The sequence below is a fragment of the Teleopsis dalmanni genome, chromosome X (assembly GCF_002237135.1).
Source record: "Teleopsis dalmanni isolate 2A chromosome X, ASM223713v2, whole genome shotgun sequence".
In the NCBI taxonomy this organism is placed as follows: Eukaryota; Metazoa; Arthropoda; class Insecta; order Diptera; family Diopsidae; genus Teleopsis; species Teleopsis dalmanni.
Window position 1 is genome coordinate 40,980,823 of NC_051848.1, and position 11,278 is coordinate 40,992,100.

Consider the following 11,278-nt stretch of genomic DNA (forward strand, 5'->3'; position numbering starts at 1 on the left):
TCAGATGCTGCATAAGACATATACTTAGACAAACGGTAGAAGCGGGATATTTGTCCATTACCCTATAGTCTCGGTTTTTATTATGCAATAAAACACTTTGAGCATAATTTTAAAGAGGTTCAACGCAATATATGCTTCCTTGACTACGCCTATGAGCACTATAGTGGTCTGTTGTCCATCTGTTTTCATATCCTAATGCATACACCAATTTGTTTCCAATTAAAGTTAGGCTCCGTTCTATGAAAATGTCTTATCTTTCACACTTACTTCACCCAAGCATATACTTTAATGTGGTCTGCCATATGTTGTTGTAGCTGTGACCTGCCAAGATCTATCTGTGTAGTTCCTGTTGAGAGTACTGAACAGCATTTGTTCGTTGAATTCAAAGAGTGGCTCCGGGACGTACACCCGGCCGTGCTTGTAATCAACATGACTAATAGATCTTCATGGCTATCGCAACAACAACAACATAATGGTTTGTTCTAGTAGTTATATTTATTAAAAAAAATTAAAAAAACATTACAGTTATGAGCTAATCACTTTTTTTCTATAATTTAATAAAATTTTTATTTTAAGACAACATTTCAACATAGCATTAGACGGTTTACAAAACATATTAAAAAAAAACATAAAATATCGTTATAAATAATGGTCGATTTAAAACATAAAAGTCAATTGGTGCTAAATGATTAAAATATAAAAAAATTAACAAAATTATTCCTTAAAACACAATAAAGTACGCGCTATAGTTATTTGTAATAGTCATATTCAAAATATTTAAAGTAAAATGGAATTGTGATAATATTGTGATATGTTATTATTTCGGGCAGGGCTGGCCGTTTTAAGGGATCATATTTGATCATTTTTGCACATAATTGCGACCAAACACTGCCGTAACGAAAAGCAATTCCATCGCAATTCAGTTGTGGTGTAGTTTTTTTATATGTCAAATATTTCATGTCCTCAAAATCTAGAGCCTCTCTAAATGGTGTGTAACCCGTACACATTTCATATAGAATACAACCAAGAGCCCATATATCACTTTTAAAATCACATTTTCCTCCATTGATCACTTCGGGTGCCATATAACTCAAGGTACCACCCCCACAGCTGTTCTCTAAGTGGGTTGATTTTATAACAGATATTCCAAAATCGGCTATCTTAATACGGTTTTGGCTGTCCAGCAGTAAATTTTCAGGTTTCAGATCACGATGTATAACATGACGTATATGTAAATATTCCAAGCCCATCAGAATGTCTAAAAAATAACTTTTCAAACATTTCTGAGAAAGACGCTGATGTAATTGACTGCGTAGAGTACCGTTCGGTAAGTATTCCATTACGATATTAACGGTATCGGCGTATATGTAGAAGCGATGAAATTGCACAATGTTTGGATGTTTCAGTTGTTTGAATATATGTAACTGCAAATATGAAGGCTAATAAGTATATTTTCACATGCTAATATCTAATATAAAACTCTTACTTCTTCTTGGATGATCCTCAAGTTTTTGGAATTTCCCATTTGCAGTCGTTTGACACAAACATATTTATTATCTTGGGTCAAGCACTGATAGGTTGTGCCAAATCCACCGGAACTTATGCGCTTTAACGGCTTCAAGCTACAATCACCCATGTCCATAGCGACCACAAATATTTCAATCAATTATAATTGAACTCAAATATCAATAGTTTAATAACGCCAAAATGAGTGTAATGAACGCTTAAACTTTTCAGTTAAAATAATTTAACTCCGCAAAAAATTTGCACATTTTTTGTATTCAATTCGCCGATATTTAACGGTATAATGGGCGCTATACTCTTTATCGGTATAATTGATTCAACACATATTGCAAACCATATATATATTCATTTAGTTTTTATTTAATAAGAAACTTTCATATAAATAAGATATATAATATCATATAATAAGAAATTTTTATATAAATAAAATTATAAATTATATGAAATATAATTTCAATTTATTCTTCGAATAAATATCACAGTAATCCTTTACTTAGAAGTGTTTACACCTATAATAACCTATTGGAAGTAAAATATTTATTTTTTTTACAAAATACAAATCAATTACTTGTATAAGGTTATTATTTGAGCGGTATTAGGTATAATTAAAGACTTTTATCCTCTGTTAATTAAAACGAAACATGAAAATAGAATAAATGATCTCATATCAAATAAATAATTAGTACAAGTGATAAAGTCTTATTCTGTGAGTGAGAATCAGCATTTTTAAAAGGTTCATCTGAATATCGAATAGATGCTTTGAATTCTTCATATATTTTACACTGGAAACTCGATTTCAAAATACAGTGTGTCGATATCTGCTCTCATTCACAAAACAAAATAAAGAGACAAGAAAATGGCGAAAACGGTTTAAGTCATATCTTAAGGAACCGAGAAGAATACGGTCTTCTTAAGTTGATCGTTGAAGATAGAATTGATGGAAGACATGGTCCTTATAGACGGAGGCTATCGTTGATTAAAAATCTGATCATAATCGTGATCATAATAGCCAACCTTTAAAGGGAATAAGTGCTTCTTAAAAAAAAAACTGTCCCGATATAGACACGATAGTTTACATTTTAAAGTTCAGTTTCTGTGTCCCGCATATCAGAAAAAATCCCGCTTTATTCATTATATATCTCGATATTCAGAATGTTTTTCCGATTGTAGATTTCGCAATAAATGTAGAAAATATATTTAGATTCTGAAATGTTTAAAAAAATTTTAAAAATCTTGTATACATGTATATATTTTTGTTTAATAACTCAAATTTGTGTGACACCCCAGCAGGCAAAAGAATCGGCGATAATGCACCGATACTTTGGAATTGACCATCGATGCCACTATCATACCAAGTAACCATACCTTTGAATGTCGTAGGAATATCATCAATGCTTTATTGATACCAAGAAATACTTGAAAGCATCAGTGCAGTGGTGGTCTTTGGTTGTAAAAGAAGGTGTGGGGAATCAATATAACTGTGTGATGAAATTAATATAATTTTGTAGTGGAATCATTATTCCTGCCACAAAGCATCCAAAAATATCAACAAAGAGTCAAAAAATTCAAATATATATTATTATTATATATATTTTAAAATGATATTTAAATTAATATTATATATTATATAAAATACAAGTAGAAAGGATTTATATATAAAAAAACACACACACTCAATATTTAAAAATATTAATAAATTTCGCACATTTATTCCTCAAAGCTGCTTAAAGCATGAATAAAGCATCGATGCCAATGTGATTCTTCTGGCATCAATGTCACTATAAACTTCTAGGACTCTACAACACACACCCGATCACTTTTTGTTATAAACGATCGGGAAGAAAAGCTCTGTGCAGTTCGTTTAATAATTTTGAATTGATAAAATTTATGATATGCCAAAAATATAAGTAAAGTATGCCTTCTGAGACAAGAAATACAAATCTTTGGATTTTTCAATTAGAATCATATCATATTCGAAAAGGATCTGCTTCATACAATATTCTTGGTTTTCTCAAACTAAATCACATCGTGTTAGAGGTGCTTATGCTTTGAATGCGATGTAAAACCTGACCTCCATACAATAACACCAGCCTTCCGATCGACACTTATTTTAGATGTTGCGATAACTTGGATGGCCAGTCATACATTTTCTCTGTAACTGCCTAGCTTTAATAATCTGTTCGATTGCTTATCAGTAAGAACAAAGAATCTATTAAATACATAAACTCAACTATATGGATCTAGGGAGTTTCTTACAAGGGATTTAGTGTTAAACGACGAATAATTGCAAATTATGTGAGGCGCAAAGTTATCTGCCGTTAAGCCATTGCAACCTACAAACTATGCTGCACTTTAAAAAAGGAAACCAGTATTCAAATTGGAATGAAATTTTGCACATAAACAAAATAAGCAGTTTAAGTAATAATCCCAATTAGTTAACTAATTTTCAATGCTGCTATATAATCTAAATAATTCATACTAATTTGTTTGCTTCAAATTATCAGACAAAAAGAAAATCAATTAAAGATAGGCCGTAAGAGTTTCAGATCTTCGAAAACTTGATTCGTGTAGATTATAGATGATTCAGATTACCAGATGGTGAGAAAACCTATTATAGGTAGACTGTGAGCATTTCAAATCACTGAAATTGAAATGAATTTGATACTCGGATGTAAGTAATTAAGGTAGAATATGTATTTCAAAACAAAATAAAATTATAAGATATTTCAACAGTTTATATTCAAGCTGTGTATACATTTTGAATCATATAATTTCCAAAAACAAAGTACAGTCACTCTCTATGCACAAACAATACTCAGTTATGAGTTAGTTGTTCCTATTGAAATTTATATCAAAAATAACAAAAGCTAAACTTATGTATTATTGTCAATAAAGATGAGAGGAAGGAGGTCATGTATAACTAATTATACGTAACTCGCGCGTTACACCAAAAGATATAATTAGATTTACACACTAATTCTAAAACATTCACTTAATCGAAAATCATACACAAAAAATCGCATATTTAATCATTTTTATAAAATTTATAATTAAAATATATACATGTTTTAAATAAACTTTATTTTAACAATCGTTTTCAAATATCCATATATGTATTTAAAAAAAATATATTATTAAGTATTATTTCCTGTTTTAAAATTGAGGTGTACAAAATTATATCTACTCAAATAAGTTCAGTGTTCAGTGCGTCATAATGTGTGAGTACCCGAAAGACAGTAGGAGCTTATACATATTTACTTTTTTTTTAATATGTATTAACCAACAGCTTAGACATGATATCCTGGAGTGAGGTAGCAGTGCTTCGAATTGATTATTGCAAATGTAACTGAAAGGAATAGAATATTTTTATAATAAAATCAAAAAAATGTTTTCATAGACTACCAATAATAATTGGGAATCAGCAAAACGTCAAACAGCTTGTTTGATTAGTTAAAAAATTTAATTAATTAAAAATAAATTATGTTATTGTCATTTCTATCCAAAAAAATATGTTATTTAAAACGATTCTTGAGTATATAGTCGAATATTTTTTATTTGTAACAAATAATTTGAAACGAAATTTGTTTTCTCTTTTAATCTAATATTAAAATTAATTATAAATAAATAAATACCGTATATCAACTTATAAATTGTTAATAATATAATTTTAATCATGTAATATTAAATGTACAACCACATGTAGTCCAATATAAAAGCTTTATTATATTAGCTTGTTCATGGTAGATACGGAAAAATTGTTATTGAAGGATTGTATCAGCAATAAACTAAGCTTGATGCATTTATCGCCTTCTTTTCCTTCGTAACTATTTAGAGAAATGCTTTAAGCTTTTTTTTACTTACTTTTGCAATCGATTGCGAACCAATCTTCAATTAGTTGTAATTTATATGCAAATATTTTATTTTAATTTTAATTGCCATTACAATCGAAGCACGAAGTACTGTTCCAAAAATGCCCAGACAAATAAAATCTGTCTCATCCATTCGTAAGCATGGAATGGAATTTTCATTGCAATGAAAATACAAAAGGGCCAGTTTTAGGTACCGGATTTGCTGCCCGACTAGAACAACACATAACGCACATTTTGTTGAAGAGCATATTGAGCTGATTTAAGCTGAAAGCCTAAGTTATAAAAAAAAAAAATTAATAAAATTTAAATAAAAACAAAAAAATACATAATTACATTAAATAAAATATGTGACATATGTAATTTTCATATTACCAAACTGCACACAGAGTAAGAATGTATAAAATTTGCGTGTTATTTTTTAAAAGCTTTTTAAGATGAGCAACCGATTAGTCGCCAAAAAAAAGAACTTATAACGGTGTTACATGTAGTGACTTAGTTTAAATGTTCAAATTGTGAAACCAAGATGTTGCAATGGAAAACACCGCTTCCATTTTTCAAGATTATGACCACACGTTAGAACTGTATGTCGGAAAACATCTAAGCATACTAACAAATATACTAACAAAACTGTGATTATTTTCTTGTCGATATATGCTTATATGCGCCAATTGTTTCAATACTTATCTTGACAAATAAGTAATAAAATATATTAAAAATATGAATAGTTGTGTAGAAGTACTGAATTGGAAAATGTAATTTTGAAAACCATTGCCGCATGGGCGTTATTTTACATATGCATATATGTTAAATGAAATTTATTAGCAATATCTGTATACAAAGAAAATAACGTAAATTTAATTAAGTTTTCACTTAATTAATGCATTACTATTGTTAATTTATAAACTACTTACCTGATGCTTTTACCACTGAAAGACGATATTATCTTCAATTAAGTAAGGAACATATTTGTTTCAATTTGTTACAATGGACTTGAAAGCAAATTTTTTGACATCGTCAACAGATGTCTTCGCATCATTTAGAGACATCATGATGCACCCAAGTAGACTTAAATATGGTGAAAAACATTTAGAAGTACTAAAATCTTCTATTCATTCACATAATCGAAAATTAAACAACCACGTCCATCACTGTCCAAATTAATTTTAACAACTATTCCAAATATTTTTTGCTGCAATACGCAAGCAATGGCTAAAATGTCATTATTATTTTTGACAGTCCTTTCTGTGCAATGTTGCCAGCCTTGCAGAGCTTTTGTTTATGCAATAAAAAAATTCTTTCTTAAAAAGATTAACAGCAACTAGAATTAGTAGTTTTATTTTAAAAATAAATTAATAACAATTAAAATTTAAAAGTTTTTTATAGGAAATATAATACTGTGCGTAAAATTTTTTTAATAACTCTATAAAAATAAAACAAATTAATTATTTTTTGTTGCGTTTTTTGTTTTTCTTACTTTTTACATGAAATTGTTTTAGTTAAAACACGTGATTTCGCTTCAGTGAAAATTTTACAGTAACATAATGTGAGTCGTAAAGTTATCACAATATTATAAAAATGTTGTAGATTGCTCAAAATTATATATTTAAAAAGTTTTTTGCTTTCATCACTTTAGCGAATACATTGTGATTGCACCTTTATTTGTTAATTGTGTTTTGTCATTTCAAACTGTCACTGCAATAGTATTGGCGGCAAAATAATTGGTGGTACCGATTTCAGTTCAAGTGGTAATATTTATGAACATTGTTTTAACTTATTTGCTGTAATGAGTTCGAAGATACCTACCGAAATATGAACACACTGTTCATGCACATTTAAGAAATTCACCTATTATATCGAGGCGTTGAAGCTGCTTACATTAATCATAATGTCTCTAAATGATTCGCAGGCATCTGTTGACGACGATGCGGAATTATTATTGTTAGAAAATTTACTTTCGAATCCCGACGAAGATATAAGTGGCAATGAAAATGACAAACCCGTTGTAACTAAACCAAATAAAAATGTTCCTTGTTTGATTGAAGATCATACCTTTGCTGAAGCCTTCAGTTATGAAATTGATTTGCCGGATTCTACAATACGCAAAGCCGCTGTTATTAGCAAAAGTAATATTGATGATGTTGACTCATCTGATGATGAAGAGGTCAAAAATTTTTTAGAGCGAAAATATAATGAATACGGCTCCGATATAAATAAAAAACTGAAACAAAAAAAAGCGGCGGTGCATGAATCAAAAGTTGCTCATGAAGTCAATAACGCAATAAAATCCAATACCCAAGATAATGTACTCTTAGATATTCATTTAAAAAATATACATAATCCTATAAAAAGACAGGCACATTTAAGTACTTCATTCACAAAAACACCATTACCGCAGGCTAAAACCAAAGAAGTGAAATCAGATTTTGCACCACAAAACCCAGTTTTCACGGATCCTGTTTTTGGTTTGCGTATGATTAATCCTTTGGTTTCGAGTGCATTATTAGTAGAACGTATGTCCGACCGTAAAGCAGTGAATTTTTCAAACATTGCATTTCACACACAGCGAGGTGATTTATCGAAGGATTGGGTAATTGCAGGAGTGCTGGTTAATAAAAGTCCAATACGTACCTCAAAAAATGGAAGTCTATATTCAATTTGGCGTATCTCTGATCTACGTGGGGAAATAAAAATGGTATCTTTATTCCTATTTAAAGGTGCTCACAAGGACTTATGGAAGACAGCACAAGGTATGTGTATTGCCGTTCTTAATCCAACTATATTTGAGAAGCGAACCGAAAATAATGATGTAGCATGTCTATCTATCGATTCATCACAAAAAGTAATGATACTAGGCCAATCAAAAGATTTAGGTACTTGTAAAGCCAGAAAACGTAACAATGAACAATGTACTTCAGTGGTTAATTTAAGTGAAAACGATTACTGCATATTCCATATGAAACAAGAATTTAACAAAATGTCACGTCGTTCTGAGTTGCAATCTCCTAATGCCGGTAGAGGTTTAAATGAACTGCGGAATAAGGTTTTGGGTAAGTTAATTACAGACTTAACATAATGTAACATAAACGATATAATGTCTATATATTTTCAGGAAAAAGTGAAGTATTTTATGGTGGACAGTCATATTTCGCCGTGCCAGCTAAAAGAAGTGCTAAACTTATATCTAAGGATATGAAGAGAATGAGCAGTTTATCAGAGTATGCAGTCTCGCCCTTAGCAAGTTCTATTAATCACACTCCAAAACCTAAAAATACTAATGTCCCTTATGCAAATAAAGTTGGTCCTGTTTCAAAAATGGCTGGTAACATCGAAGCTACTTCTAAACAGCGTCTAAAAGATTTGGAACGATTGAAAATATTACAGGCGGAAGCAGCTACAGCACTAACAAACCGCACAAATGTATTAGTTGAAGAACCTGAAAAAAGCACTATTGAAAAAGCAAAACCAGAAACCTATTCATCGTCAACAAAATGCAGCATAAACAATTTATCATCGTCGAAATCAATGTCCACAAAGGTGGAAACAGAAAACGGCAATAATAGTAGTTCGCCTTCTACATCATTCAAAAAGGCTTCTTCGATCGAAACAAAAGATTCAAACACTTCTTCAATATCCTCGCAAAACTCTACAGCTAGTTCGGTTGCGTTTAGCAGTTTATCCAAGTTGGTGCCTGATAAGTTCAAAAATAGTGAATTCTCATTTACTTCGAATAGCCTGCAATTATCACGTGAAAACTTTGGTGATATTGAAGTGAACATAAGCAACAGACAATCAGAACTAAGAAAACAGAAAGCAATATCATTACTAAAGAAATGTCCCATACAAAAATCGAATCCAAACTCGACACGTGGCTCGACAGAAGGTAAAAGGCGTGCTATTGATGAACTGAATGATAAATTCTGTAACGTTGCCAAGCGACAAAAACTAGAGGAAGAACAACGAAACCAAGATCGCAAATCACGTATACAACGAATTATGGATGCCACTTCCTCACATACAAATCTTATTGAGAATCGTCAACAACAGGAACAAGAAAAATATTTCAATAAATTGGAAAAGAAAGAAGCGTTAGAAGAAAAAATGCTTAATACATTCAAAATGCCTTGTAAGGCGGTCATTTGTCAAAAGTGTAAGTATACTGCGTTTTCCGCTGCCGAACGGTGCAAAGAAGAAAAACATCCACTTAAAATTGTCGATGCTGAAAAGCGTTTCTTTCAATGCAAGGATTGTGGTAACCGCACCACAACAGTATTTAAATTACCAAAAACCAGTTGTAGCAATTGCAAAGGTTCGCATTGGCTACGTACTGCTATGATACGAGAACGTAAAATATGCGATGGCTCCGAAGGTTTATCAATACGTGGGGATGAGGAGTGCTTCATTGGCAGTTTAGCTGGAAGAACCAATTTAAATTTGTTGGTCCCGGATGAGTAGGTAGGGATTTTTTTTTTAAATTTCCTCTTGTATCATTTTGTTAATCACTGTCGCTTTTTGGTTTTCTTGACAAAAATCTAACAATTTTTTTATTTGTATTATTTGAGATTAAACTTAAATAGCAAATATTTAATAATAAAGAATATCTAAGTATTTAATTAATTTTAATTTAATATCGTTACTGTTGGACCAAACTCATTCTGTCGTATTAAGATAATTTAATAAATCCTTCGTCCTTACTGATGAATAGTCTGACAGGCAGTTAAAAAATACTCCCGATAACCTATTTCTTCTGAACGCTCGAACCGATTATTCATAGAAAAAATGTTTAATATTTTCTTTTTCCAGCAAAATTCCACAACTACTGAAATGAGTATTACAAGTAATGCACACTGTCTCTGTGTAGATTTCTACACCCTAGTGACAAGAGAGAACAGAACTAAACCTTGCAGTATTTATGCAGTCCCTTTTGTTGAGTTCCGAAGATCTAATCCCATTGTAAGAGAGCCATGTTAACCGAGAAGTTATACATGACCTAAGTACCTTCCACTTATTATTAGCAAATTAAAGAAAGTAGAGTGAAATACCTATTTTAACGATCTTCATAGAATCATAAATCATTCTTCTTCTTAGTTGGCCATTACAGACGTGTGTCGTCCTTGGCCGCGTCGAGTAGCCTCCGCCAGTCAGCCCGATTAGTTGCTTTCTGACGCCAGTTGGTAGTACCGAGCGCCCCCAAATCGTTGGTCACCTGGTCCTTCCACCGAAGATGCGGACGTCCTCTACCGCGTTTTCCACCTGCGGGTACCGAATCAAATACCTTTCTAGCCGGAGCACTTTCTTCCATTCGCACGACATGACCAAGCCAGCGTAGCCGCTGAATTTTTATGCGCTTAACTATGTCAATGTCGCGGTATAGCTCATACAGCTCATCGTTCCATCTAATTCGATACTCGTCGCCAACGCGTAAGGGACCGAAGAATTTTTCTCTCGAATGCTCCTAACGCCTTCTCATCACTGTTGGTAATTGTCCAAGCTTCTGCACCATACAGCAGGACAGGCATGATAAGGGATTTGTAGAGCGTGATCATAAATCATTACCCATAGGAATAAATCGATGGAAGTACCAAAGCTGTCCAAAAGGTCTGCTTTGTCATTATTTTCATGTTTTTTTTAAAATGTATAAAGTTTTATTGTATTATTGTCTAATAATAAGGAAAAGTTGAAGAAACTCAACTGATTAATTGATACCGATTAATATTTTATTTTGGAAATTGTGTCAAATAATTTCTAGTAACTATAAAAGTGGCCATTACTGGGTACAAAATATTATAGTCAAATTTATATCAAAACAAAAAAGGTTGCTTGAAATGTAATAAAATAATTAAAAATGAATTAATCATTGATAAATACACCCTTTCTGATTTAATAAC

General features: G+C 31.4%; 2 protein-coding genes and 1 long non-coding RNA gene across 4 annotated transcripts; 1 reads left to right on the forward strand and 2 right to left on the reverse strand.

Moving 5' to 3' along the window:
• Positions 1–526: 526 nt before the first annotated feature.
• On the reverse strand, positions 527–1,776 carry LOC119687213 (aurora kinase A). The gene is made up of 2 exons (XM_038101465.1): positions 1,487–1,776; positions 527–1,424 (listed from the first exon to the last, which is right to left on the reverse strand). Exons 1-2 carry the CDS (start codon positions 1,640–1,642, stop codon positions 750–752), a joined length of 831 nt encoding a protein of 276 aa, XP_037957393.1. The 5' UTR covers positions 1,643–1,776; the 3' UTR covers positions 527–749.
• Positions 1,777–4,635: 2,859 nt separating this feature from the next.
• On the reverse strand, positions 4,636–6,696 carry LOC119689596. The gene is made up of 3 exons (XR_005253463.1): positions 6,305–6,696; positions 5,386–5,665; positions 4,636–4,870 (listed from the first exon to the last, which is right to left on the reverse strand). It is a non-coding gene; the product is annotated as an uncharacterized LOC119689596 (long non-coding RNA).
• A 160-nt stretch (positions 6,697–6,856) lies between these two features.
• On the forward strand, positions 6,857–9,954 carry LOC119688021 (protein MCM10 homolog). 2 transcript variants are annotated; one of them, XM_038102628.1, is made up of 3 exons: positions 6,857–6,936; positions 7,027–8,440; positions 8,503–9,954. In XM_038102628.1, the coding sequence occupies exons 2-3, from the start codon at positions 7,279–7,281 to the stop codon at positions 9,843–9,845; spliced, it is 2,505 nt and encodes an 834-aa protein (XP_037958556.1). In that variant the 5' UTR covers positions 6,857–6,936; positions 7,027–7,278; the 3' UTR covers positions 9,846–9,954. The 2 variants fall into 2 exon arrangements, with proteins under 2 accessions (XP_037958556.1, XP_037958557.1); XM_038102629.1 differs by lacking the exon at positions 6,857–6,936 and having other exon boundaries at positions 6,980–8,440.
• Positions 9,955–11,278: the final 1,324 nt, after the last annotated feature.